General features: G+C 39.9%; 1 protein-coding gene across 1 annotated transcript; it reads right to left on the bottom strand.

Annotated features, from left to right (window-relative positions):
- Window positions 1-963: 963 nt before the first annotated feature.
- rint1 (RAD50 interactor 1) lies at window positions 964-24,686 on the bottom strand. The gene is made up of 15 exons (XM_068717044.1): window positions 24,211-24,686; window positions 23,534-23,659; window positions 17,202-17,317; window positions 16,834-17,007; window positions 16,613-16,753; window positions 15,693-15,882; window positions 14,950-15,060; window positions 14,245-14,470; window positions 12,830-12,967; window positions 7,589-7,683; window positions 7,003-7,107; window positions 5,701-5,921; window positions 3,752-3,932; window positions 3,122-3,240; window positions 964-1,522 (listed from the first exon to the last, which is right to left on the bottom strand). The coding sequence occupies exons 1-15, from the start codon at window positions 24,445-24,447 to the stop codon at window positions 1,309-1,311; spliced, it is 2,394 nt and encodes a 797-aa protein (XP_068573145.1). The 5' UTR covers window positions 24,448-24,686; the 3' UTR covers window positions 964-1,308.
- Between the last annotated feature and the right edge of the window lie 2,717 nt (window positions 24,687-27,403).

Here is a 27,403-nt window from a genome sequence, read left to right on the forward strand (position 1 = left end):
ACGCTCCTGATGATGAGCCGCCAGGATCATAATCAGGTAGCCCACATCGTTGCTGAGCAGCCAGTGGTAAGTCTGCCCTCTGTACTTTCCAAACTGGATCTCATGGTGGCTGAGAATCAGTTTGGTGTCGCTGCAGTCCCCTCCACCAGCACTGACTCGGTCCCTGGCGTCCTGCATTGTGGATGCAGGGTTCTTTGGCCGGTGGGATCGGAATCCCTCCTGCTGACGGCTGAAGGCATCCGCCTCAGGAGAAACCTTCAGGATCAGGTCATGTGACGTGGAGGTCATTCTAAGATTTGCCACAAAAATGATAAATGGACTGTACATGTATTTCTCTTTTCTAGTCTTCCAACCACTCAAAGCTCTTTCACACTACATGTCATCATTCACCCATTCATACACTGATAGGTGGCATCAAGCATGGTGCCACCTGCCCATCAGGACTATCTAACATTCATACACTGCAGGAACAGCCTGCGGGAGCAATTTGGGGTTAAACGTCTTGCCCAAAGATGCATCAACTAATGCTGAATTAACAGTTTCATGATGTTTTCATTAATACCCAATGCTTTCACCACTTTACTGCCTAAAGGTGCATTTTTCACATTGTATGCTCTTTTAAATGACGTTTCAGTCTGAGGCCAAATGTTGATTTTGTGAAAGAAAGCATAGTTTAGATGACTTTCTTCAATAAAGTGCCTCAGAACAGCATATTTATCAGTTTCATGATGCTTTCACCACTTTACTGCCTAAAGGTGCATTTTCACATTTTCCACTCTTATGGTTCAGGCTAAGAAGAGGCCAAAAGTGGATTTAGTAAAAGAATACATAGTACTTGATTTTCTTCAAAAAAGTACTTCAGAACAGCAGATGCTACAGTTTAATATTATTTTTGTCCTTAACTGGGGACTTATTCTCCATCGGACTATTTAAGTTGAATGAAGAAACTTTCGGACAGATGGATCACTGGGTTCAGGGTACAATTTGTGAGTGTTGCGCTTGTTTATTGTGTCATAGTGTAAGTGATAACCCCACGGCTTTTGTTTGCTGTCTGCCGTCCAAGTCTGACACGTTTTATTACATAATCCATTTTGACATAACAATTGTCATTACTAATTTGTTGTGGTATACTTCAGTCAACTGAGGTGACAGGTTAGTGGGTCCCTAAAATATAGTGCAACACAATAATAAGTTCATACAACAACTTACTTACGGAACACTAGGTGATCCGTCCAAACTTATTGTAGTTACAAAAGAAGATTAAAGCAAATGACAAATATTTGACAAACTCCACGTTAGGGAGGGTCGTTACAGTCCGGGCCAGGAGGCTCTGAGGTTGAGGAGAATCAACACGTCACAGGCAGCCAAGCAGTAAACTCCCAACTCGTTCAGTGCAGACTCTGGTCGAGGATCCCCTGCACTGGCCCAATCTGTCCCTTCCTCCTCTGACTCTTTGAGGAGATTCCTCAGCAGAATAGCAGAGCCCACGTTAAGACACAAGATGATGCACGCCTCCTTAACACTGTGGGGGGGGGGGGGGGGAGAGATCTTAAATACACATTGTGATAATTTAAACATAACATTTCAGAAGACTTGTAATACAAAAAATATTTTTCTTAATGTCAGTAATTTACTGGTGATATCTATTGGTTAATTTTTTTAACCAGACTCCAGAATCTCCACTTCAGTAGCTCTTACATACACCAAACTTTACAGTTTCATCCTCTCAATATTAGGATAATAAGGATTTTACGGATGGATTTGTTCACATATCATTCATAGCCTCATTTATACTACATTTTATTAATAAAAACATTGAGAATATGTATTTTTGTATGTCTGTTGACAATCATTTTTAATTTATGGAGTGATAAAAAGAGATCGCAAATTCCCTCTGTAAAAACCTTTGACTTTTTTTTTTTTACCTAGCTTTATCCAATGTTCAGATTTCTGTTTTGGAAACTTATGCAAATCTGCACATATTTATTAAGATAGTGCCTCATTTGTATTTGCATGCTCATTTTTGTCTTAATGTTAGCAATCATATGGGGAAGTTTCAATTAGTTATTTTTTATTTTTACCCTATTCACCTGGGGTGTCTCCCCTTAATATATATTTTTTTTATAAATGGAAAAGAACCCCATCACCTCCAGGAAAGAGCTCCTCGGTCCCAGGTGTTCACAACAGCAGATCTTACACATTTCATGAAGACCAGGTGTCTTGAGACTAAATTATAGTATGATGGCTATTCAAACACTTTGGATTATTACCCTGTTAATTGGTGATTGATGATTAGCTCTGCACATACAGAGCTAATCATTCATCTACAGACATTACATATAAAGCATGTTAGGAGAATAATCCTAATGGTCTCAGAGAGCGATCTGTATGAACTGACACATCCATCTGTGGTGTGGTTCTTCAGGTCTGGTTCTCATCTTGTCTTTCGTTTTCTCATTACTTGTTACTGTCATCACGGCGCCAGGAGACGCACGTCTTTTTAAATACCTCCCGTAACTGGACTGATTAGTGGAATAGATTGGCTTTTCAATAAGGTTGAAACCTCAAAGGCTATAATTATCAGCATTTTTTACAAGGATGACCAATAATAAGGTTTTGTTTTTTATGGATCTTGAACATGAAAATTGAGGCCATGTGTTGATGCATGTTTTGTATTTCATGAAAAGTTTTTGATTAGCGGCATTTCAGTGCAACAAACAAATTTAAATATTATTAATGTTTTTTTGTATTTTATTTATTTTTAGCTGTAACTTTGCTACACAACACTATTTATTTAGTCACATTTCACATGTTTAACTCTTGTGTATCTTTCTGAGCTCTGATATCCTTGGAGGATCAAAATACTGCCATAAAATTATATATTAATATAATTTTCCACTTTCACTGAGTAGTCACTGAGTGATCTTTTAACCAACTTCAGTTACCAAATATTCACTCATTTCCTGAATTAGAACCCACACACACACACACACACACACACACACACACACACACACACACACACACACACACACACACACACACACACACACACACACACACACACACACACACACACACACACACACACACACACACACACACACACACACACACTTACTGCTTAAAGAAGTTCTCAGGTCTTTTGCAGTAGTGACCAAACAGAGGAAATAGATTTCTGGTCATGTCGAACTGAAGCTGAGCTGCCCCACCTTCACTGAAATGATTAGACAGGATCACCTGATGGAGAGACATAAAGACGTGTTCAGACAGTTTCATTGTAGTTTTATATTTATTTTTATTTTATTTTGGATGAGTCAGGAAGCAGACAACAAAGTTTGACTTTACTTTATATGTTAGATGTAAGAGAAATGCTGTCCCCTCATCCTAAATCAATACTAGAATAGTTTCTTGTTTTATAAATGAAGCAGTGCACCAGTTGAAGAAGTGGCAGTGAGTGTGTTGGTCCAATCAGCGACGGTCATCCCTGCAAACCCCACCCCGAAACATACTGTACTTTCAGAAAGTACTACCCCCCCCAAGCAGGACCTTTTTGGGGGGTTAATTCACCCCTAAAACCCCTTTGACACCTTATATTCTCTTTTATATTATGTGTCAGTGTAAAATGTTGCGGCATCTAAACCGCCCTCAAACAGCCTGACTGTGTGATATCTACTTTGTGGTGTGTTTTTATATGCTTTCATGAAACACAAACATTCCAATGAGGTTGTGGTGCGTATTCATCTCTTACATCCTGGTAGAGGATGGTGTCGAGTCTCTCCGCCAGACCCTGCCAGGCCAGTTGGAACAGAGAAAGACTCAGGACCTGATGAAGGTTTAACAACCTGTCCCTCACACACAGCATCATGGGACATGCTGAACTGGACAGGGTCATGGTGGACTGGTCCTGTTGGGGCGGTATGGACAACCACCTAAAGAAAAGACAAAGTAAAGGCAAGAAGGAGAATAAATCAGTGCAAACCGTTATTCTTTGGCCTCCCTGTTTAGTAACATTAGCAGAACAAGCGCTATGGAAAAATAAAATAATCTCTCTTTAAAACAATGCAGGCAAAAGCTGAGCAATAAAATAGGCTCAGAATGTCATTGCTTCAAGAGTTGGTTGCCAATTTCTCTAAATGGTTGCCAATGGCAACCTGTCAACCCTTACTGTCAAACGTTCAGCTCAGATCAAAAGCCACACCAAGATTTCTTGCTTGTTGGCTTAGAGTATGTTCAAGGGAATTTATTTTTGCAACCAGTTTTTCTCTCCAAGCTTTAAAACCTATAACTAAAATTTCAGTTTTATCCTGGTTGAGCTGAAAAATGTGATGTGACATTCAGACATTAATGTCTAAAATACATTTAAAATGGATTCAATTGGTCCTGTGTAAAATGTAGGGGACACGGCCACGTAAAGTTGTAAACTACAGAAAGAGATGCCATATCTATTGATGACATGGCATCTCAGAGGTAACGTATAGATTAAAAAGAAGTGGACCTATAATTGATCCTACACACTTTGAGGAAAACCAATTTGTTGATTTTTCTACCACAGTTTTTTTCCCCCCAAATCAATACATTGTAAGTTTATATGAGAGCACTATACAAGACTGCCACTGTCAATGGCTGAGGTCATTTGGCATGCAGATGCAAGGGCACTTCAACATTTCCAAAAATGTCTCATGCACATTTGTTGCTAGTGTGCCATTGGTTAAGCCAACCTTAGTGCCTACTCCTAGTTTAAGTTTAGAGACTGTTAAGACTGTTTAAAAAGATGAGCCAAGGCAACTGAAAATAACTTGATACAATTGCATGATCCAAACTGGTGTTAAAACTCAGAGGTCTTGGTAACTCCATCTACAACTGGCTATTTTATTTTTGACAGGCAGCTAGCTGTCAGATTATGAGAATAGGTAATACACACATCTCTACAATAACTCTCAGGACAGGTCCGCAGCAAGGATGCTGTCCGAGTCCACTACTGTAAAAATAACATTTCTTTTTACAATCAACACTTGAAATGATGAAGGCACACAACTGTGCTGCTAAACATGACAACAATAATGTCATACAATTTGCTGATGCCACCAGATTGACAGATGATTCCTGTACAAAAGGCTATATGTCTAGTAATTTGGAGGAATCTCATGGACTGATGCTGCCCTCTGTAGTAAATGTGTAATATCATTATGAGTCCACCAGGCAGCAGCATCAGACAACTACATGGCAGAATGAGACCTCAGAAAAATGTGCCAATTTATTAAAAAGTTGATCTCCTGGCAGTATATAGTTGGCTCTCTTTATTAAAATCACTAGCATAGAGTTCATATTTGTCCCAATGTAGTAGACTCTTCATGGATTTAAGGACATAATTAAACAGGACTGGTGGTGTAGTGTGAAGTCAGCACGAACTGTTGGGTTATGGGACTCACAGGGATATAACTCTGATATTACTCATGGTAAAGTGTGACATGTCTTAAAAAAAAAATAGTGTAACCATGATAATGCAGCGCCATTTTGGGGTTAAAGGTGATGTGATGTCAGTGCTTGTAGGTTATGTTTTTGGGAGTGTGGATTTAACGGCGACTTTGGTATGCAGCCAAAAAAGACACGTGCGCTGACTTCGTTAATCCCGGCGCTCCTACACTAACCTATTAAAACATAATGTAAATGGTACTCATCAACAGACCGATGTCTCACCTGTCTTGGCCGTACAGCTTGGCTTTTTCCGTGATTTCTCTCATGGTCCATTCAAGAAGCCTTCCCATCATGTCTCCTTTCAGTCTATCCAGCAAAGCCAACAGGCCTTCAAACAGCGAGCCCTCCAGAGAGGCCAGGCGACCCACTTCCATCAACCCCAGGCCTCCCAGCACCACTTCCTCGCCAAGTGAAACCGCTGCCTGCTGCAGATGCAGGAAGAACTGAAAATGGAACAAAGGAACTGGTGAACACACAACCCTCTTCTAGCTGGTCTCTGGCAGCACTGTGCAGCTCGTTTCTCACATGAAACTTATAGGGCTATGTTTTTTGTGGTGGAACAGAGCACAAAGCATAGCGCTCGTCCTACAGTATGTGTCCTAGTTTTCAAACTGTCAAGTACCGAAGGCTGGTATTGAACCCTTGATCAATTGAAGTATATGGGAGCCACGTGTAACAGCAAAACTATATCAAAACATGACTTTATAAACTCTCGTGATGTATATTGCAAGTGTGTTTTATCCAGTCATATGCTCTACTTCCCAAACACATGCATCCCCACTAAAATCTTACTATTTAAAAAACACTTTGGACTCTTTGCAACAATGAGACTGTTTACAGAAGTATTTAAAATAGTAAGATTTTAGCTAAAAAAGCATGTGTTTAGGAAGTAGTGAGCTTAAGACTGGATAAATGCTGCAAAAGTTGTGTGAGAGTCTGTGAACACATTTTTTGCTGTTAACAAAAACCCCCATTTACTTCAATTTATCAAGACTTTCATGACTCCAACTTTTGATTCTGTGTTCGCCGTGGAGGCATGTGAGAAAAACATTATCTTCAAGAATTCAAGAACACGGGCTGAGAAGATGCAAATGGTCATTTTGTGGGTGAAGTATTCCTGTAAGTCAGAGTTTCTGTGCTGCTGCTTGTGTTTAGAAAACATTTAACATTTGAGAAGTGTGACATCTTTTATTCAATGAAAAAATTATTTGTAAAAAAAACAACAACATGTTTTTCCTTTTTCAAAGTAGACATTCACAAAAGTTGCATTTCGGTATTTGGGCACCAATACAAGAAACATTTCCCACTCTGTTATTGTTTGACAGCATCTTTTTTTATTTTAAGATGATTAGAATTTGTGATGAATTCTGATAATCTACTGCACTTAACCTAACTTGGTTAAGATTTTCTTTTTGCATTCAAGTTTTTGAGCATAATTATAGGAGAACAGAACATTTTTCGTTGAAACAACTTTTCCGCATTCTCATCTTTCAAGCCCCATTTTGTTTGTTTTGTGACACTCACCACATTGTCTCCCCAGTCTCCCAGAATGGTGGAAATGTAGTTAACAGCATTGAGGATGGCACAATAACGGGCACCCAGCGGGCAGCGAGACTCCTCCTTCATCACCTGGACAAAAAATAAAATAATTATCAACCACCTCTGTCTGTCATTTCTCTCTTGCCCTTATCTCTTTAAGAATTCTAATTGATTTAAAAAGGGCTGACTGACAGCCTTAAACAGCCCACTTCAAAATATCCAAACTATCAATCCAATTTAAAAATTACCAGCAGACAAAAATCTAGAATATCCCCATCACATTCATGCCAGGAACAGGATGGAAACTTTTTAACCTGAAACACTGATTTCCATTCTGGTGATGATTTAAAGGAAATGTATCTCATTGTTCTGACATTATTGCTCAGTAAAAAGCATTAATGAGAGGTCCACTGTGAGGACAATTCATTGTGATGTGAATTTCAGATGAAACCACTCACCATCATTTCTTTAATCATGAGTTGAGTGCCTCTGTCTCTCTTCTTGACCGTCTTTCCTTCATTACTTGAGTGTTTTTCTTTCAGTAATACCAGAGTCTCTCTGTCATTGTTACCTGGGTGAGTCGTATGCGGAAGTCATCCACCAGTTCTCTCTGTAGCCCCAGAAACTTGAGTTGTGCAGAAGGACAGGGCAAGGCCCGATACCGCTCTACAGAATACAGCAGGATGACAAAAAAGAAAGACTTTTACTTAAAATGTTTTAGAAGCTCTAACAGCAAACAATACTATCCTGTATGCTTTAAAAAGGCGCACTGTGATGTTGTTGACCACTTGTAAAGCTACAGAGTAATGCTGTTATGAGCGTGTTTTGATTTGTTGGTGGTAAAAGTAAGAAACGCATCAATGTGCCTGCAAAAGGAAGGGAAGAAGAGGAGTGCTAGCTGGCAACATAAACAATGTAGGTTTCAAAATGTGCCAAAACATTTTCTGTAAATGTTTTATTTAGGAAATTTGTCAGACCGTAGTTGCCTTTTTTTTTCTCCATTCGTTTATGGTAATTCAGTTAACAAACTAACAGTAAACACAGCAAACAAATAGAAATATTACAAAAACAGTACAGAATTTACATAGACAGACATTCACAAAAAACAACAGGACACCTACACAGGAAAAATACAGGTACAACATATAACCAAGGTATAACAATTCTTTACATAATGATCATATTTATTTCTTTATAGTTATTCATGCAGGCTTTTAATAGCCTTTATTTGGCTATAAAGTTCAAAACTGTGGTAACGCCGTTAGCCTCGCTTAGAGGACATCATAATAGTACTGTAATAATATTAATATATTTGTGGCCAGTATCACCTAATGCAATCCAATATTACTGTGCAGTTTTTAATTATCAGAGACACCTGATTTTGATTTAGTTTCAATCTTTTGATGAAATGACTAATGTAGAAGATACAGCGTTGGATATCGTAGTGATAGAGAAAGATTGAGATGGCTGACCGTCAGCATTGACCCTGGAGTTTTTTCATTCCTCCTGATAGCACCACGGAAAACAGCCGACTGAACGGAACGTTAATGTTACATCCACAGCTCTTAATAATGTTACGTCAGCAAACCTTATACATGCATGTTTTTGTAGTTTGTCTCAATTGTTTTGTTCTGCTTCTTGTCTAATTCTCAGTGGGCTTTCAATGTTTTTTACAAGAACGTTAGATAACATTACATACAGAGACAGAATGTTACTGGATGTAAGATGCAGATATTATCAATATTTCCAACTGAAGAGACAGTATACATTATGTTAACAGTATGTTTGCAATCTATTTGAGCATCACAAACATCATTCATTCAATTCAAAGCTTCACACACCAAAGCCATGGTGTCATTATAATCACTCTGCCTGTTTTACATTTATAGTCCACTTGATGGCACAGTAGAGCAAATTAGGCTTCGGCCCATGAGTGAACCAATTGGACGGAAAGTGTTGAGAGATCGTAGAAACGTATGAAAGTATAAAAGTATAACTATTATAACCTGTAGCCTTTTTGATTCAAAGTATAACCATTAAACATATATACTGTTTTATTTCTTGATAGAGGTGATTAAACCTATAAACTGTTTTAATTCATAATAGAAGTGATTAACCATATAAACTGCATAGACGCCTTATATAAAATAGTCACTCAAAAAGTATCCTTCCTTTTCTTAACAGGACCAAACAAGTTACAACCAGTTACATTCTGTGTCTGACTTAGAAACAGGAGGACTCATGTGAGTGACGCATGAACCTGAAGGAGGTACTAGCCTCAGAGAGGAGCATAAAAGCAGCAGAAAAACTGAGTGAGATTGGGCTTTTTTCCCCCAACTAGACTTAGGGATATTTTCCCCCGAGAAGTGAGATTGGGCTTTTTTCCCCAACTAGAGAATGGGATAAACTTCTTGAATAGACAAGAAGACCCATTTGCTGTCTTACCCACTTATAGGAGGACAGAAGACACTTCTGCTATCAGAGAGGGAAGCATGAGGAAGAGGAAAGATAGATCCCCAAAAACGCAGGAATGTCAGAGAGCTGACTGTGAGAGCCTGCAAAAAACATGCAGGAAGACAGCGGAGCAGAGCAGAGAGAAGAGAAGAGGAGCAGGAGATACCAGGAGAGACCTGGATTATACAGCATCGCAAATCAGTGAAAACTGATTAGAGGAAAGACCCCTTCAGAGTAGGAGTGTTAGAATTAGTTGACTTGAGATTGTAGTATGTGATTGTTATGTGAGAAACTTGAATAAAAACACAGCCTTACCATTTGTAAGTGTCTGAAGCCAAATAAAGTATTCTGGTTCTTTAAAACAATTTAACCCTCTTCCCCTGTCCATAAACGGTGTGATAAGATGTGACGACTGAAACATGCAGAGCTTAAGGTAAATTCCCTGGGTGAAGACTTGGCAGTGTTAGTCATAAAATGGTGAGAATGTTCACAATAGGCAATAGTAAAGTACAGACGAAGTACATAACTATTACATACAGGGTGCTAGGGTTGCATCCCATTAAGATCGCCAAGGGCTTCGCCGCAAAAGACTCTTAAGAAGACAATAATTCCGAAATCCTAACGATTAAGCCACGGGGTGAGATAAAAGACCGACGACATTGTCCCGACACCAGAGAGAACCTAATCCTTGCCGGTGGGACAGCCGACGGAGTGACCACCATGTTAGGTGCGTATGACTTCCCCGCTTAGACACGGGGAAGTCAAAAGCTTCAATGCTTCATGAAGCGTCATCTCGCCATCACTACTATTTAAGTGGCAGACTTACAAATCCCCCCCTCCCCTTTAAGCTCTCTATAGCTACTACAGAAGAACAGAAAAACAAGCACCTGCTGTATTACATATATATGTTGAATGCAGGGACGTGTGGTCAGGGGAGGCAGGTGAGACAGAGCCTCACCTGTCATCATGACAAGTAAAAAACAAATGATGCTAAAATAAATAGTAATATTTCTCTACTGATCTGTGCTATAAATGTAATTCATGTATGATTCCAATCATTTCAAGCATTTTTATAATCAAAATTGCTGAATTAGCGCATGTCCTGTTCAAACAGGACATGTATACACTTTTATTATATGTCCTTTCTTTACATAGAATAGGTACTGTATTTCACATATGTGTAGAACCTATTTAGTGTTGCTGATCTAACAGAACCCGCAGTGAAAAAGCACACAGGGGAGGCAAACACTACTCTGCCTCAAAGAAGAGGGCGTGCGAGAGCCCACGGGTCGGGTTTATGCTTGTTCTGTCGTTGCTCTTCTTCTACACTTTTCTTCTTCTTATATTTTGCTTTGACCACAAAAATGTAAGATTCTATATTCAAGCTTAAAAATGTCTCAAAAAACAAGGAATACGAACAAATCAACAGCAATTCAACGTCGGACAGGTAAAGTAACCTTTTATGTGTTTGTTGTTCTCTTTATACATCCGTGGTTGTTACACAGATTATCGTGGAATCTCACGATTTTCGCAGGTGGTGCCCGCGAGCGCTCCGCTTCTGAAACGCTCCCGGCGGGGCAGATCGGTGGGGCAGGTCGGCGGGGCAGGTCGCGGCGCACACGCTCTCGGTAGAATCAAATATGTACCTTACCTATGTGTGTGTAAATAATGCTGATATGAAATATGAAAAACAACCAGTAGTCAATGTGTAAGCTGCCAATTGAATGGTGATTTAAGCTACTCTATTGGGTTAATATCTGTTGGGTAAATCTGACTTATGTAGTGTCAGTGCCTCACCAGCCACGAACGTCACTGGTTGAATGCTATTACAAAATAAGAGCGTTCTGACGGTGAGATGTACAGTCAGGTCCATAAGTATTTTGACTTTGACACAACTTTTCTAATTTTGCTTATTTACATAGCCCCAATGGATTTGAAACTAATCAGTCAATATGTGGTTGAAGTGTAGACTTTAAGCTTTAATTCAATGTCTAAAACTAAAAAAAATCACAATGACCGTTTAGGAATTACAGCCACTTTTACACAGCCACCCACATTTCAGAGGCTCAAATTGGACAATTGTCTGACAAACGGTTTCATGGCCAGATGTGGCCTATTCTGTCACTATTTCATGACAAATGATGCCGGCAATAGGATTCAAAATGTTATATTTGCAGTTGGTAGTTGGTCTTTGGAACTCTCAGCATGTGGACCAAAATGGTGTCAATGCAAGTGAAAGAGGCCATTATTAGGTTAAAAAAGTTGGTGTACCGTGGTGAAGAAAAACCCCTTCATAACATCTACTGAAGTCAAGAACACTCTGGAGGAGGTAGGCGTTCCATTGTTAAAGTCTACAATCAAGAGACGCCTTCAAGAATCTAATTACAGAAGGTTTACAACAAGGTGCAAACCACTGGTAACACTGAATAACAGGAAGGCCAGATTAGACTTTGCCAGAAAACATCTGAAAAAGCCTGATCAGTTTCAGAACAAGACTCTTTGGACAGATGAAACCAAGATGAACTTGTACCAGAATGATGGGAAGATTAAAGTGTGGAGAAGGAAAGGAACGGCTCATGATCCAAAGCATACCACATCATCTGTTTAACATGATGGAGGCAATACTTTGGATGGGCATGTATGGCTGCCAATGGAACAGGGTCACTGGTGTTCATTGATGATGTCACAGCTGATATAAGCAGCAGGTTGAGTTCTGAGGTGTTTAGGGCTAAACTATCTGTTGAGATTAAGCCAAATGCTACAAACTGATTGGATGGCGCCTCACAGTGCAGATGGATAATGACCTAAAACATGCTGTAAAAACAACCCAAGAGCTTCTTATGGCAAAGGAATGGAATATTCTTCAATGACAAAGTCAGTCACCTGATCTCAACCCAAGTGAGCAGGCTTTTCACTTACTTAAGATAAAACTGAAGGCAGAAAGACCCACAAACAAGCAGCAGCTGAAGGAGGCTGCAGTAAAAGGTCTGGCAAAGCAGCTCAAAGGAGGAAACTCACCATTTTTGGTGATGTTTATGGAGCCAGACTTCAGGCAATCATTGACTTCAAAGGATTTCCTCCAAGTATTAAAAATAATGATTATATTCACAATTATGTTAGTTTGTCCAATTGAGGCTCTGAAAATGTGGATGGCTGTGTAAAAGTGGCTGTCATTCCTAAACGGTTATTGTGATTTTTTTAGTTTTAGACATTGAATTAAAGCTGAAAGTCAACCACATATTGACTGATTAGTTTCAAATCCATTGGAGTTGTGTAAATAAGCAAAATTAGAAAAATTGTGTTACAGTCCAAATACTTATGGACCTGACTGTAAATAAGCTGAGTTGAGCGGTCTTACCAGTGATGACCTGTAAAAGAGTCATGAAAGTCTCAGCACAATCTGGAGCCTTCATCTCGTCCATATCGCTGATATCTTTGTACTGAGAGCTCCACGCTCCCTCGGCCGACAGCATGGTGTCCATTTTCTCCACTGCCACTGTATACACACACAGGGGTACAGGGTTGGTTCACTGCAGAAGTCGCGTTTAGACACCGCATTTCAAAAAAAAAATTGAAATGTTGTTGTTGTACTAAGTCTTTTTTATTAATTATTATATACAGCAATTCTATTTAGAATTTTTAAGTCAGTTTCTGTACTCCAAAGATCTTTTGTAAGGGAAGAACCTCCACTCTGTAATAACACTGTACAAGTGTTTTTGCAGTTTCGATAAATCCAACAGAGTGGTACATCTTCTCTCTGGGGGATTCACATTCAGTCACATTCTCAGAGTTAGACCTTTATTCATATCAAACCAATACATTAAGCTGAACAGGAACAGGACCTTCAGTATTTTGATTGGACAGAATCATGAATATTAGAGGACTCGAGGATTAGAGGTCGGAATCACGGCCAACAAAAGTTGATCAAGACATACCTAAATAATTGAGCTGCAGGGAGTAAAAAAAAAAGGGACGTTCGGAAGATTGAAGGACATACATGGTGAGGTAGAGACATGACATCTGAGGCTCAATTCATGAAATGAAGGCCTGAATCAGCATGTAACAGCACCATCAGTCCAAGTCAAGTCTGCAGAACCTGCAATCTTGTCGATGAACAAATTTACTTTTCTTTTCATCAATAATGCCACATTTCTCATTTCTATTGCAGATTCCAATCCAATTCTTTCTTTTCTTTTCATCAATAATGCCACATATTTGCAGATTCCAATGGTGAGCAATTCAACAGTAAAATCAAGAATCGAAACATCTCAACCTGCTCCTCAGCACCTTCTTTTCACTGTTAGAATCCACTCAATTAACCCAAGCTGAATCTGTTTTTACAGCCACCCTTTTGTCCACATGGGTGAGTGTGGAGTAGTTGGTATGTGTAATAAAAGAATGCATGAAAGAAACAACTAAATGAGCCTATACCCAGAATAGGGGATGTGATATAAAATGTAGATAGAGAACTATACAAATCAATGCAATACGCATTTCCAAATGTTGCTTTCCAGAAGCAAAACTAATTTTAAAATAAACAAACAGATTATCATAATTACATTGTTATCGGTACAAGCACTCCTCCATTGCCACCAGGTTTGGAGTGGAGTAGACGGTGTAGTAAAATTGCCACGGTCTCAATTTAATACAAACATAAATTGCACTTCAACAAATAATAAACCGACTTAATAATAATGAAGAAACTAAAATATGCTTTTGACTAATAATCACACTAATGAGTGACATAACACTGTTCCGGACCCTCACACTTACTCTTTTTTTCCACAGTTAGCCACTTCTGAAGGATCGCGTCTTCGAGCAGGAGGTGGAGCAGACCGGGCAGCGCCGCATGATACGACTGGTTGCTCCGCAGTTCCTTCTCAAACTGCAGCACCTCCTCCACCAAGTGACAAAAGAGCATATCGTCGTACAGCAGCCTGCAGGCGTCACTGGCCACCTTCTCCTGAACCAGAGACAGCAGGCCTCGACACAGCTCCACCTGCACGCACAAACACATGCAACACTTACTGTGCTAGAGGGAAAAGCATACCTGTATGAAAGCCCTGAGAGGTCAGTGAGAACAAATTATGTAACAATCCATTTTCTGATCTTACTTGTTTTAACTGTTTATGAGTTAAGAACAGGTGGGAAAAGGTTTTGCCAGGTACAGAAATCACTTTCTTTCAATCTGTGAAAACAGTTTTGTTTCAATTTACATAACTTTTTAACACACAAAACTCACTTTGAGAACCATTTAGAACATGAGGTAGTGGTGCACAGCTGAAATGCAACACGAATCACTTGAAACAAAAAACAAATTCACCTGCCAAAACTTTTAAAGTAACTTAGAAAAACTATACTGACAAAACATATTTTTCTTCACCTGTTTTACAGATGAAAAGAAAAAAATCTCACTGGCCTCTCAGGGTAGAGAGGAGATCAAAGCAGTCAGTTTGAGCCTGTTACAGCACAGCATACCATGGCACTGATGGGGGCCCCAGCTCGGTCTAGGATAGGTTGGATCTTTTCCTCCATGAAGGTGGAGCTGTTCCCCATCCACATGAGAACTTGTGTGAGGTACCACTCTGGCTGAAAAATGCACAGACAGATGAGGAGCTTTGCCAAAGACTTCAGACAATTTTCTACTTTTATTTAAGTCTCTCTCTGATCTAATTGCCTCTCTATGTAGAAGTAAAAATGACAGACATGTCAGTATCTAAGGAAAAATACAAGTTATATAATAAAAAATGTGGAATTAACATTCATAGAAACATAAATACAAACAAACCCATGACAAAACAACTGTAGAATAAGTAGAGTTCCTGTGTCTTGCTTTAAACCATTTCATGGTGAATACGTTTTCTGTTATTTGTTATTGTCCCAGGCTAAATATTATTTGTATGAATTGAAATGTATTTATGATAGTATACATATACACATTCAATAATAATTCTGGTTATAATTACAATTCATGAATGTATGAATGATCTCTACAGTACGTTTATGTGTCTAACCTTGCTACGATTATACACATAAAGTGAAGATGGTCCATTTGGTTTCACTGGTGTGTATTGAGGGTGCAAGTCTGACATTTATTTAAGTGTTTGCCCGTGTGTGTGTGTGTGTGTGTGTGTGTGTGTGTGTGTGTGTGTGTGTGTGTGTGTGTGTGTGTGTGTGTGTGTGTATGTATATAAGTGAAATGCATTCCATTTGTGACAGACCTTGCTGAGGGAGTTGGTCTGTCGATTCCCATAGAAATGGTATTTGAACCTCCTGCTAAGCGGCAGCAGCATGATCTGGATGGGCAGACAGAGCGGCGTGGCTTGGGATGGGGGTGTGGCTGGAGAAGCAAGCTGGTTAGGGGGGGCAACTTGACAAGAGGCCAGAGCCCTCTGGGATACAAGGTCATCACTGCCAGGGAAAGTTAAGGGAAACAAACACTGGACATCAAGTTGCAAATCAATGGACAACGTTGGTATCTGCATTTTTGTCCAAAGCACTTTACAATTTGGTAATGTTGTTGCCTTATTGGTGCAAGTATCATTATTTTAGCATATGGGCTGGCTGAAATTTGCACATTTATTTCTATTATATTTTTGGCATGTTTGTGGCTGCAAGTTGCAGTGTGTTGTTCCAGCCATTTTCCATTTGTTCTATACCACAAATTGCATCTTTGAGGACAATAACGTTCTCTAAACTAAACTGAATATTTGCCTCGCACTCACCCACACATCAGATACTTGCCGTCTATTTTACTATGAACCAAAAATGTCAACCTGTAGGTGGCACTTGATGAGGGGATCATCAAAGTCACTGGGATACACTGTCTTGTACACCATGAATGTCTGTGCCCTTGCTGAAAAGTATTCATAGCCTGATTTATACAACATTTTATCACTAAAAATAATACTGTCAACAGACATTTTTTTAAATGTCAGTAATCAACTGGGGATGTTTCATGGCGATATCTATTAGTTCTTCTTTTTTTTTTACCCTATATTCCCCTGTAGTGTCCCCCCAAAAGAGGGGGACGGATCAACAGACACAGACATTTCTAGACCAGTGCTGCTAGAAGACAGTAAAACGGATGGAACTTCTTCCAAAGCACAAAGACGTGTAGAAAGGCCAAACTAAAGGATACGAGGTCTGCAGGGCGAGCAACTGCGTGACGAGTAGCTCCAGCTGGCTGTTGATCTCCTGACCGTTGGCCGTGGGCGTCAGTGACTGAGTAGGAGGGGAGATGATCGGCCAGTGAAGTTGAGTCAACACTTTCTCAAAATCGCTAGGAAAGAATTGAAGAATATATTGTAAGAAGACACTGAACACAGGATGACGATACAGCAACATCTTTGCATTTCCTACTTGGCCAGTCGGTCTTTGATGATCTTGTGCCAGAAGTGAAGTGTCTCTCGGAGGAAGTCTTGGAGGTGAGAACATCCGGACTGGTTTAGTCCGGCGTCAAGCGCAGCCATGTTGTCCACTGCCCTTATGGCCTCCCACACACTGCTGGTCATCAGAAACTGCTGGACTGCAGCACTGCAGGCACAGTCAGCACATTTCTATCACAGCACGATGTCAACATTTAGAGTCATTGTGCATTTGATATTTAATGCTTTGGACCTCTACTCCACAATACTTCAGCTCATGCTTTCATCTATGTTCTCCTTTCTCTGTTCACACATCTGTCATGTCCCTCTATATTTGTCTTCATCACTCTACATTAACAGTACCTGAGTTCCTCAATATGTTGAAGGCACCGCAGGTATTTCACGTGTCTTTCTATAGTGTCCACTTGGTAGAGCGTCTGGCCGAGGTTGTCTATCCATGGCTGGGCCCTCTGTAGATGCTAGAAGATGGAATAATTAATGAGACAAACAATTCCTTAAACCTCCCAGAATGGCATACCTTTATATTCTCTGTCAGAAATGGACCAGTGCTTGCTTCATCTCTCTGTTAAAGTCTACCAGATGATAAACATGATATTTGCTACATGGTGTGTGAAAGGGGAGCTCAAAAGCCCTTTTTATTCTCACCACATTTATTCCTTTTTTGACCTACATTGGAGACGAAAAGTTAGCTACTTAAAAAACAACAAGATGATGTTAGCATTTTATTGTTTTAGTTTAATTTGCTTTTGCGGTAAATAAGGTAATGATGAATTTATGACATTGCTGTCTTAAAACCTCCTGGACCCGAGAGCCCCCGTCGGCGGGGGCACACGCATTCATCCAAAAATTCACCCACTCATAATGCCAAACAAGTGCACTCATCAGTAACTAATGTAATGATGTCGCATATCTGCTCAAACTGCAGCTCCTGCTCTACAAAGTCATATCAGCTGTTTGTACAAACACCAAACACAACTCAGATAAAGCTAGATATAATGCCAAATATCAAAATCCATATAGCGCACCCTAGGCAGACCCACTCGCCACATTTATACCAACATTCATTCAATACTAACACGCGTTAGCTCAAGAGATCGCTAGCAACATGGCGGCCGCAGCCATATTTGTCACATTCCGCTACAACACAGCATCGCAAAGTTACTACAAAACAAAGCCATCATCACAATCCGCATTATCGATCACATCATAAACCAGCTCCTTACTTTAAGATGTTCTGCAGCAAAAAAAGTTCTTCTACTTCTTCTTTTAAGTTTTTTGGCGGATGGCATCCAGTGAAAGGTGCATTTCCGCCACCTACTGTATTGGAGTGTGGACCAGAGTATCTATCCCCTTACCAAAAAAAAAAAAAAAAGAAGAGTTCTATCATTTCGGTCACTTAAATTCTTTTACTCAATCCAGTTTCTTTTACGTATTGTAGTACCTTTCCTGCCCCCAAGGTTAATCCATCTTCTAGGTTTAGTTCTTCAACTCCCAGCTTCCACTTCAACCTGTCTCACTCGAGTATGAATTTCTGGCAATGACAAATTACATGGTCTACAGATTCTGGTATTTGGCAGTGCTCACATAGTCCTGTTGGGTGTTTATATGTCTGTCTTGTGCTGACTTTCTAAAGCTTGTTTTGCTAATTGATCTGCTCTTTCATTTCCTTTTACCCCTCTGTGTGCTGGTACCCACATAAATGATACAAAAATTCCCATATTCTTAAGTCGGAACAGTGTTTCGTATATTTCATTAATTAAATCCTGCCTGCTGTGGGATGTGAATGATTTTAATGAGGATAATGCTGAACTGGAATCTGAAAAGACAATGACCTTTTTTCTCCGAACCTCCTCTACCCACTGCAGTGCTGTTAAAATGGCCAATGTCTCAACTGTATAAACAGACAGATGATCTGATGTTCTCTTTTTGACTTCATATTGCAAGGTTGGTATGGTGACTGCAAAACCAGTTCTCCCTGTATTAGGATCTTTAGATCCATCTGTGTATGTTGGAGTCAATGCTTGATATGTTGTCTGTAGTCTATCCTCCACCACTCCTGCCATGATATCAATGTCTTTAAACGCTTGGGTTTTAAAAAATACTCAAAACAAAATCAAACTTGTCACACACATTTAAAATCCTGAATGTAGTTATCTGATGTGATTTTAATGCTTCAGAGTGGCAACTCAGCTCGATAGCGCCCCCTACAATATTTTGACGATGCAGCCCTCGCAGTACGTTTCACCTAGATGTATAACATTTGGTGAGCAGATGTATCACATGTGGATTTAAAAAAAAGTCGTAGGGGTCCATGCTCTAAACCCAACCGGAAGTCAGCCATTTCTAATTTTGTATGAATTTCTTGTGTATTTTTCCCATTTCCAGGTGCTGTACTACGAACTAGTCCTAGGTAATTAATCAGATCAGCTTAGAATTTGGTCAGAACAATCTAAAGACCTTTGTGATTAAAAGTTTAGAATTCATCAAACATGGACTTGGTGTAGCGGCCATTTTACATGGTTCGCCATCATCCATCAAGCTGTTGTAACTCAACTGTACTTTGTCAAAACTGTCCCAAAGTTGACATGCTTGATTAATGTCATGATTTTAGGACATCTGCATGCCAATATTAACTCATAGTCATAGCGCCACCTACTGGCAACCACAGACGTAAGCAGGATTCTATAATTACAGCGGCCCAAACACTGAACTTAATAAAAGGGTTTGTGGTCACACCATGAGAAAAAGACTTCTCTGATCTAAATATGTGCAAACTAAGATGCTTGGAGAGCAAAAGTTAAACAGTGGTTCTCAAACCATGTCAGTGGGCATTAGTATAAATGATCTGTCCAGAGCTTCTACATGAGAATCAGGTTAAATGTTATAATGAATGCTTCACACTACAATCTAAAGTTACAGAAGAGCTTAAAATGAAAACAGTGTTAAATTGAAGTGTTCAAGTAAAAGCAAATGACACTACTGTTCTGTTAACTTTCATGTAAGTCCAAATACAATCAGCAGGACACTGCAGGGAGTTGAACCCCATCCCAGTAAATTGACAGTTTGTTATGTTTCAAACATTGAAGCGCATTCACGCACATTCATTTTCTTAAAGATCTTAACAGGCTTACATCTATGATTGTATTGGAGGTACACTTAAAACATTTGAGGCTTAAGACCTGGCAACATGATCTTGCTACGCTGCTGGTCGACGCAGGAAAAATCATCTAACTCGTGCACGCAGTGTATGATGGTCACTGAAATGCATGGCCGCGTCATCCAGAGTCCGACGGTCACAGAAATGTATGGCTGCGTCACCCAGAGTCCTGCCAGTACCAAGAAATACCGTTTAACTCGTGCACTCAGTGTATGATGGTCACTGAAATGCATGGCCGCGTCATCCAGAGTCTGACGGTCACAGAAATGTATGGCCACGTCAAGCAGAGTCCTGCCAGTACCCTCGACGTGCGTGAAGTTGCGAGGGCCCGATCAATGCTGCTTGCAGCTTTAATTTTTTAATTATTGTCCATTAGCCAACAAACTCCTAGCATTCCATTGTAGTAGGTGAAGCATTGTGTATTAAAACTATCCGTCCCATATTTGCTCTTGACTTGCTTGACTACTGAGATCATTTCTTACTTCCTCCCAAGTTAGTCCTCTGATATCTAGGTGGTGAACTGCTGCTTTAACAATGATCTGGATTCTCTCTATCGTGGATTTGACCTCCATTGTAGCATGTACTACCCCTGCTATGAAAGTGACTAGTTTTTGTAAGTCGACCATTATCTTTCCCTCATTTGACTGGTCTAGGACTGCTGCGGGTTGTTTTACTGCCTTACTTCTTCCTTCCGTCCCTCCACTCTGGCCGACCCTATTCACTACCTCTGCATAGGTGATTTTATTATGCACCCTCACCTGCTGTATTTCCCTCTCCCTTTTCAACACCTCACACCCATAGTAAGCCACACTGTGATCAGCCCCGCAGTTACAACACTTTGGTTGTTCATGTCTACATTTCCCGTACTCGTGGTCTTCTCCACACCTCGCACACCTCCTTCTGCCTTTACACGATTCAGCTGTATGTCCGAACCTTGGGCAGTTGTAACACCTCATAGGCTTTGGAATAAACTCCTTTACAGTGTAACTCAGGTAACCTAAAGAGACTTTCTGTGGTAGTTCTTCCTCCTCAAAATCCAGCACAACGTAATCACTGTCTTTCCTTATTTCCTCTTGAGTTACCTGCAGCCTTCGGGCTCCTTTCAAAGTTCCTCCTTTAAGGTTCGCTTTAATTTCCTCCATTGTGACTCCAACTGACACCCCCCAAATCACTCCCTTACTCCACTTACTTTCTTTTTGGATACGGCTTGTACTCGCTACTTTAAACCGCCCTATTTCCTTAATCCTGTCCGCTCGCTCTCTTTGCTCTTCATTTCTACAAGCAATCAACAAGTTTCCGTCTTTCAAAACTTTCGCCATGAGAATATCTCCGATCTGATTTTTTAATATGGTGGTTAGTTTCACCGGGCTCGTGGCGGAAACACCTCTCTCTTCTCCAAACCTCAAAATGATTTTAAACTCCGAACTGTCTGGTTCCTCTGATCCTCCACCACTATCTCCACCACCCCTGATTTTCTTTGTGCTAGACGCGACAAAATCCCCACCTCTTTTCTCACTCCTTTTCCCACTAACTTGGCTAGTCTCCATACTGTTATCACTCTCTACCAAGTCAGACTCTCCCCACTCTGGTCTACTCACAACACAGTTGTGCTGCCTCGCCACAATTTTCTTCATATCATTATGTTTCCCCATTCTGGAAACTTCTCTTTTTCGACCTCCAACTGACAGATGTGCCTTGATGAGAGAATCATCTGACAGGTTCCTCTCACTGTTTTGTTTTGTAGTTTTCACCATCCAACTTCTCCGACCTCTCCTGCTCTCGTCAAGTCTGATCTGACCCTGTGTGTAACTGAATCAGATACGTCCCCCCCCCCAAAAAAAAAGTTATTAATCCGTTCATGTTTACTATCTGTCTGCGCAGCGGACGCCCCTCTGTTTGAATTCAAAGGTCCGCTGAGCCCATGGGCATTGTGCGCATGCTAGCTGAAGGGGGAGGGTTATACGTCTCAGCAAATCGGATTTTAGAAATTTGACGCTCAGGTAGTTTTTTTTATTCTGATTGGCTAACGATTCTGTCAATCAAAGTCACGTTGGGTTGTCAAAACAGAGGAGGCTCTGACATGTCTATGGAAGGTTCATTGGGTCAAATCGACCCTTCACACAGGCTGTAAGGTCCTGGAAGAGAAAAAAAAATGGAATTCAGACGAGAAAATCCCATGGATGACAGACATAAACAAGCTCAGAGAGGTTCCAGGCTCTCAAAATGATGCCAAACTGCTGTATTTGGATAGATTGAATACTATTAGTGATAAAAGAAGTGAAATATATAATTATATAGTATATAAACTTACAATGGAACAGCTGGAAGAAAATTACATTTTGGTTGATCTCGTCTGACCTCTCTGTACTAGATCCTCTCTAGCTCTTGAATGCTTCACTTTATCAAAGTAAATTTTTTTTGTTTAGAGACCCTCAACATATAATTCTATGATCTGCGAGAGCTTGAAAGTTTGGATCTACATGATTTCTAAAAAAGAATATCCTGAAATTGCTTTTTTTTTTCCAGGCAAAAATTTGAATTTTCATTTCGTGCTGTGTGCCATCTTAATGTACTCTTAACCAGTAACATATATACTGATATTTACACATCTCAACACATCTCACAAGTGTTAGGGTTATTTGAATACCAAAAGTATTAAAATAGCCCTTACAGTTGCAAAGCTACACTCATTATAGTATGGGTATGCTATTTTCGAGCAGAGGCCTAAAAATAGGGCTAGGGTGCAGAAGGTTTTAAGAAGGCAGAACAATATTTTAATTGCATCTATACTGAATTGCATTCAATTCATATTGCAGCTGTGCAATTAAATGTTAGAATTATTTTTTTTTCTTCTTCATGTTTTCATGGAAAAAAACGAGTGCAGCACCACGATGTCAACTTGTTAGCACATCCATGTCACCAACAGCACGTCTGCTGTAACCAGCCCTGCAGGCTTGGGTCATAAATCTCATTATATATTTAGTCATATCCCTCAATTTGATCAGATATTTTCTGATTTAAAAATAAATGTTTATTTATACTGCATATACTGCATTATGAAAAGCAAATGTACTGACCTTGTGATGAATGTTAAATTGGATACTGTGCTAATGTTTGGTCTAAATACTATTTACAAGGTGATGAGCATTTAGGCTTGTACAGCTGTTTGTGTGACAACATGAAATATTGACCCTTCACTGACCATTTTAAATGTTTTGCTTAATTTGTCAAATGGGCAGAAGCATTTTATGGAAAAACGTATTAATACCCAGTATTTAAAGTACTGAATAAAGTTACAGATATTTGTATTTGGGTATCAGCAGCCAACTAACAATACTGTATTAACCTTAGTATTTTCAATGATATCCAGCCTTAGGGACTTGAATGCAACTTCTTTATAACACAGAACCAAATTAAATGATTTGCAACAGACTGGTAGAAGCCAGTAAACGCACGCTGCTGTCATTCAAGTCAATATCTAGAGCTTCTTCCTCTGCTCTCACAGTGGTAGCTCTACCTTGTGCAGCTTGTTGGAGATGAGTCGCTCTCTCTGCAGCAGGTCCTCCAGGGAACACGCTGCCTCCTCGGCAGCCGACAGAGCTGCGGAAACTTTAGGAGGCACAGAGCTGGATACGGTCAGAACCTGAATGACAAAGTATAAGAGTCATGGCTTACACAGGACACAGTAGACACAAACTGAGCTTGTAAATATGCATAAAAGCTGCAGTCTGCTTGTTAAAATGTTATCTTTGTTTGATTGGATTCTGCTGTTTGCCTTTGTATTAATGTAGCAGCAACGTTAACGAGCAACTTCAGGAACTGCTGGCAGTTGCCTTTGGGGCAATACAGTAGGCCTCCTGTATTGTATTGGATAACATCGTGTGTTATCAACTGTTGCTCAAATAGCTGAGCACAACTGAGAATAATATTATATTAACAATGTGGTTTAAAATACTCTCATGAAAACCTAGACAACGACATTGACTGGTACACCAGCAGAACACACACCCATAGGGTCGCGTATCTTAATGAAACAACCAGGAGTTACAGTAGCTTAACGAGTAACACTTTTGTTGAGGAGTTAACAGAAGCTGTCTCTTCAAATTCACTTTAGGGTAATTGAGCTTAAGTACACTATAAAACACAAAGTGGTAAATACATGTTTTGTGTCAAATGTCAACGCGGGTAGCTCACCTGTTCCTCCAGTACGCTGTTTTCCTCTCGCAGTTTTTCCAGCAGGTCGCCAACATTCTTCAGGGACTTCAGGTCGCTGCCGACCTCTTTCTCTAGAAAATCCACCAAATAGTCCTGTCGCGTCCCCGAATCTGCTGAAAAACATTCGCTACCTTGGCTGGTTGGGTAGACGGGGTCTAACAAATTATCTGTCACTTTCTTCATCGTTTGCTCTGCAGCTGCTGTGGGCGCCGCCATCTTTGTTTTCTAGTACAGTCAACAAACCTCCTGAGACGAGAGGGAAGCGCTCGTTTATGGTGCGTGACAGCGCTGCTTTCGGACGTGGTTCGGTAGCTACACGGTGTGCCCACGTTTGTACTCCTCGTCCAAGTGTAGCCTCGAATATAGAAACCTTGATACATTTGTCTCGCTAACTCTGTCAACTGAAACGTGGGGTTTTGTAGGCTTGTTCCACCAACACTTTATCTCCGGGGCACACTGAGAGAGAAAATAAGCTCACATTGCGCACGTCGACACCGGATAGTCTGGCGACACGTCACAGACTACACGTCAACAAATCAGACTTTTTTTTTTCATCTAAATTCGTTTTTTTTGGTTGTACAGAGTATTGCGCAGAATTTAACTTAAAAAATAAAGTCTTTGAGTCTTGACATAAAATACCAAATTCATGAGTTTCACTGTTTCACTGTTGTTTCACAGATGTCGTATGTGTACAGCTTGTAAAGCCCTCTGAGGCAAATTTGTGATTTTGGGAATCAAAATTGAATTGAATGAGTCACTGATTTATATACTAATAATACTAGTAATAATAATAACACTAATAATTATTATTATTATTAGCAATAACAACACTAATAATAATAAGTATTATTATTATTACTATTATTGTGGTTATTATTGTTAGTATTAAAATAATTAGTATAATAACCCAAATATATAGGAAAAAATCCTTGAGTATAGAAATACATTTAAAAATGCTATTGCAATGATATCTTTTTGTGTAAAGTCCATTAAATTAAGATTTATTAATGTTGGACCTAGGTACAAACAATTTTCTGAAACTATCCCTTGAAATATTATTATCACATTTTCAATCCACACAAAGTAATCCTCCAATTTTCTAGGCTCATTAATCTGTGATTAAGAATTGCTATTCCAATAACCTTTAATCAAATTAATTAATATTTTTAAGATACTGATTGAAGTTCAGATAAAGAAGCCTCAAGTCCTCAACAGACCTTGTTTTGTCTGTATATTCATGACCTCATACCCAGAGTATCTCTTTCTGCCTCTGCCTCTTCTGTGAGATAAGGAGCAGTTGGTGCCTTGTCTCTAGTGGTCTCAGCTAGCAGTCCTCGCACAACCCCCAGAACGTTTGCTGTCATCGTGGAATCAGACCTCGCCCTGCCCCGACCTGCATTGCAGGTGCCGCGGGTGGTGCCCCTCCCCAGGCCTCTTACTCTTTTTGGTAGTGGTATCTCAAGGACCTAGGGGTTATTCAGCAAAGGTGGTGAGGTCAGGATGGATGACAGGACCATTCTCAGGGTACGGTGAAGGGTAACAACAACAAAAAAAACAAGAGTCAAACTCTTTGTAGCTTTCTGAAAACTTCATTGAGGATAACAACACCTATTGATTTGAGAAATACAATAAAAGTTAATTAAAAATGATTTGAACGTCATTCAGTATATCCCTTGCCAGCCAGCTGGGAGATTCGCATTTGCAAATGTGAGCCTAAGTTACTGCAATAAAACTTAAGAACAAGCCGGCTCTTTGTAAATTCATTGTTGAAGAGCCACCACATTATTGTACAGTGATCTATCTTTGTAGTAGGCTACCTATTATATCAGGTATACTCTTGTTTAGTGTCGCTCCTAGAACAATTTTAAAACCTTTAGAATCTGTGTTTAGAAGCATAATGGGTCTTCATTTTCCTTTGGTCTTTCTCTGATTTAGGAATAAATGAGATTAGATCTTGTTTCATTGATGCTTAATATAATAATTCCGTTATTGTGCAAAGAAACCAACATTTTCATTTCTTCCCAAAAGTGATTGCAAAGCCGTCAGCCAATCAGGACTTGTTAGATTGTTAGATGCTTTTTTTCATAACGGCATCAAATTCCCTTAATTTGATGTGTAGTTTCAAGGAAAAGAAACCAGACACTAATGAACAAAAGTATATTTCAGCGTGGTATAGGTTCAGTCGCTGGTCAGTCGTCACAGAAAAGTTCTTGTTCTGTCAAAATGGAGTGAAAGGCCAAAGCCTGTGAGGGTGCTGGCCTGTGGGCATGTACGACTGCTACAGTCACCCTGTTACCCTGCAGGTCAGTCTGAATATGACAACACGAGACCATCTGCCCAACAACACTATGCTCCTGTGTGTGTGTGTGTGTGTGTGTGTGTGTGTGTGTGTGAACGTGCAGCGGAGTCACGTGGACTCCAGTCTATAGTGATCACTGGAACTTCGTCACCGTCACCCTGAACAAACCTGCTCAGTTCTCTTTATAAAAGGAAAGTATTCTTATTTTAAACATGATTCTTTTATTATACAACCTTTTATTTATTCTCATTATTGTCAACAAAATGTCCACATATTGTAATAACAATAACACAGTTCAGTTAAGGTGAGACACTCCGGACAGAAACATGTTTTTCATGCTATGGTCATTTTTGACCATAGCTATTTTTGCTTCCATAACATGTCTTCTTTCAGACTAGTGGAAAGAAAACACAATAATATGAAATACACATTTAGGTGCTCATATTTCTACTTCTTTATGTTATTACTACATCTATTGGTGTCTTTAGATTTTTCCTAAATTCACCAAAAGTTAACATTAGATAATGATCAAACAACTACTTGCTATGAATAGATATAGTGGAGTAATGCTGCCTTTTAGTGCATGTGAGCGTGCCCCACTGGCTAGGTCATGGCCGCTGCTCTTCACTGCTCTAATAACGGTGGTTACAGCTGAAAACGTCTTCCTGACCGATGGCGTCGTAGCATAAGAGTAGCGCCCACCCACTAACAGTTAAACATTGTAGGCTCTGTCAGCACTGTTGTCTTTGTTTGGCCTGTAAGATCTGTCAGCGCTGTTGCGTTTGTTTGCACTGCTAGCTCCGTCAGCGCTGTAGTCTTTATTTGCACTGTTAGATCTGTCAGCGCTGTTGTCTTTGTTTGCACCAGCCACCA

The sequence above is a fragment of the Cebidichthys violaceus genome, unplaced genomic scaffold (assembly GCF_023349555.1).
Source record: "Cebidichthys violaceus isolate CVI_PGR_0920_01 unplaced genomic scaffold, fCebVio1.0.p SCAF_21, whole genome shotgun sequence".
In the NCBI taxonomy this organism is placed as follows: Eukaryota; Metazoa; Chordata; class Actinopteri; order Perciformes; family Stichaeidae; genus Cebidichthys; species Cebidichthys violaceus.